The following is a 2620-nucleotide window of genomic DNA, read 5'->3' as shown; positions in this document are numbered from 1 at the left end:
TAAGTACAAAATTAGTCATGGCAGTAGTATCAAGAATAGGCAAAACTGAGAAACAATTCAACTGTTCATCAATATAGAATGCATAATGAGTTATAGTCACAAAATGTAATACTTTACAACAATGAGAATGAACAAATTAATGTTACACCAACAGTATGGATGAACCTCACAAATCCAGTGTCAAGGGAAAGAAGCTACATACAAGCATGTATACTATAAAATTCCATTTATGTAAAGTAACAAAAAGGGGGAAAATTAAGGTAGAGTGTTTTGAAGGAGAATAATGACTAGGAGAGACATGCAATACGGCTTATAAAACCCTAATTATAGTACAAACAATCCTGATACCCTCGATTCTCTCTGTTGCCCGCTTTCCATACACATGGACAGCCTCCTACTTTAGTATCCAGGACTCCTGTCTGAGGGCTTCCTTTGCCAAAACAGCATGCTTAGCTATGCTGGTGGTGTAAGGGACTTAACACTCGTCAGCTCTGCTGTCAAACAATGATAGCCATGAGACGGCAGAGGAACAGCCCTGCCACTCCCAGAGGACTGCAGCAACACTGAGGCCTAGTCCACAGAGGTAAACCTGCCTATGTAATGCAACCAGTCCTGGCTCCATTTTCTTCCCTGTCTCAGTCCCCATTCTCCTACTAATGCTTAGATAGAATCACCTTCCAAACAAACAACTTACACTATAATCTCAGCCTCAAGGGAAACCTACAATGAGATAATAGTAACGTACTATGTCTTCATTTAAGTGCTGGCTACATGGGTAATGGTATGATCATTTTATAAAAATGCGCTGAGCAGTAAACATTTTGTTAAGTTAATAATATACTTTAGAATACGGAACAGAATCCAGGTCATCTAATTCCCAAGTCAAGATAATTTCTTATTGTGACTTCCTTTAGAGGGATTCAGAAGACATGAAAGGCACAGTTCGAGGGGGACTTCCACTTTCAGAAAAGATGAAACAACAGGAAACGGATTAAATATCCAGCCTGAAACAAGCAAAACTATACAAAAATACTGGACACCAGGCAATGAAGAACAATGATCCCTGAGAGACAGGAACAAATGAAATGAGTCTTAACACTGCCCTACTTACTGCCCTGAGAAAGTTTCCAGGCCACAGCTCAAGGAGGGATAAATCTAAGCAGAGACATGTGGGTTCCAGAGAGGAGGAACAGGAAGGAGAGGAACTCCCAAGACCTGCACAGGGTCCCCACAAGTACTCAGCTGAGTAGAGGTCAGTACATGCCTATGATAAAACTGCCTAAGGCCAGGAAAAGAAAAGGGGGAAAGGAAACAGTGTTGAGCTCATACAGGCTGGAAAACATCAAGACACACAGGCATTGCAGAGTCTGTAAAACTAAAACTTTTGCTAGGAAATGTAACAGAAAAACTTTGCAGCAAAGACTACTTACATATGATACCAAAAGCATAACGAAAAAAGAAAAAATTGATTTAACAAACCAAATTTTAAAATAGCATGTTCTTTGAAAGACACAGGTAAGAGAATGAAAAGACAGGGAACAAATGGGAGCAAATCTTTGCAAAGCATATAACTAATAAAGGACTTGTATCCTCAATATACGAGAAAACTTTCGAAGCCAAATGAAAATTATCTCCATTTTAAAAATAAAGAAGATATACAGATGACAAATAAACACATGAAAGGATGTTCAACAATATTACTCATTAGAGAAATGTAATTAAAACCAAAATTAGATACCACTGGATACCTATCCAAATAGCTAATTTTACTAAGACTGACCACATCAAGTGTTTATGAGGATGTAGAGCAACTACAGCTCTCCTCCAAGACTGGTTAGAAAGTAAAATGGTACAAAACCTTGGTAAAACAGTTTGGCAGTTTTCAAAAAATTAACCATCCACCTACCATATGATCTTGCCCTTTAATCCTTAGGTATTTATCCAAGAGAAATGAAAGCATATGTTCATATAAAGACTTGTACATGAATGTTCATAGCAGTTTTATTTGGAAAATCCAAAACTCAAAATAACCCAAATGTCCCAAATGTGAAATATCCATACAATGAAATACTATTCAGCAAATACAAAAGAAATAAACTATATGATATAACATGGATGAATCAAAAAAATAATTATTCTGAGTGAAAGAAAACAAAAAAGAAAAGTACCCTGTGTGATTCATTACTCAAAATTCTAAAAAAAAAGCAAAGTAATATATAGAGGGACAGAAAATAGATTAGTGGTAGCTCTGTGAGGGGATGGGATGTGATGAGCAAATGTAGGAGGGAGGAGATTCTAAAGCAGCAAGAGAAAACTTTTAGGGGTAAAGGATATATTCATTATCTTGATTGTAATGATGGTTTCATGGATATACACATATATGAAAGCTTATCAATTATACTTACACTTTCAATATGTGCAGTTTATTGTTAGTCAATTACAATCAAATAAAGTTGTCAAAAAAAGAAAAAGAACAATACTTTTACAAAATCATATATAAGCATCAATTAATTTTGTTTATTACTCACTTCCGCCCAGTGTGCCTAGTCAATCTAACCATCAGCTTGCGTGCCTCTTCTGAGCTGGACTGAGTGATTTTAACAAATGAAACTGGTTTCTC

The 2620-nt window shown here is 36.4% G+C and overlaps 1 protein-coding gene across 1 annotated transcript in view; it reads right to left on the bottom strand.

The window, feature by feature from the left end:
• Window positions 1–2620, bottom strand: part of NBAS (neuroblastoma amplified sequence) — a 487556-nt gene that overhangs the window by 271747 nt on the left and 213189 nt on the right. The window contains exon 25 of the mRNA XM_012653069.1: window positions 2529–2617. Coding sequence (XP_012508523.1) covers window positions 2529–2617 — 89 coding nt within the window. The remainder of the gene's footprint in view (window positions 1–2528; window positions 2618–2620) is intronic.

The sequence above is a fragment of the Propithecus coquereli genome, unplaced genomic scaffold (genome assembly GCF_000956105.1).
Source record: "Propithecus coquereli isolate 6110/MARCELLA unplaced genomic scaffold, Pcoq_1.0 Scaffold41, whole genome shotgun sequence".
Classification (NCBI taxonomy): domain Eukaryota; kingdom Metazoa; phylum Chordata; class Mammalia; order Primates; family Indriidae; genus Propithecus; species Propithecus coquereli.
This window is presented reverse-complemented; position numbering and strand designations above follow the sequence as displayed.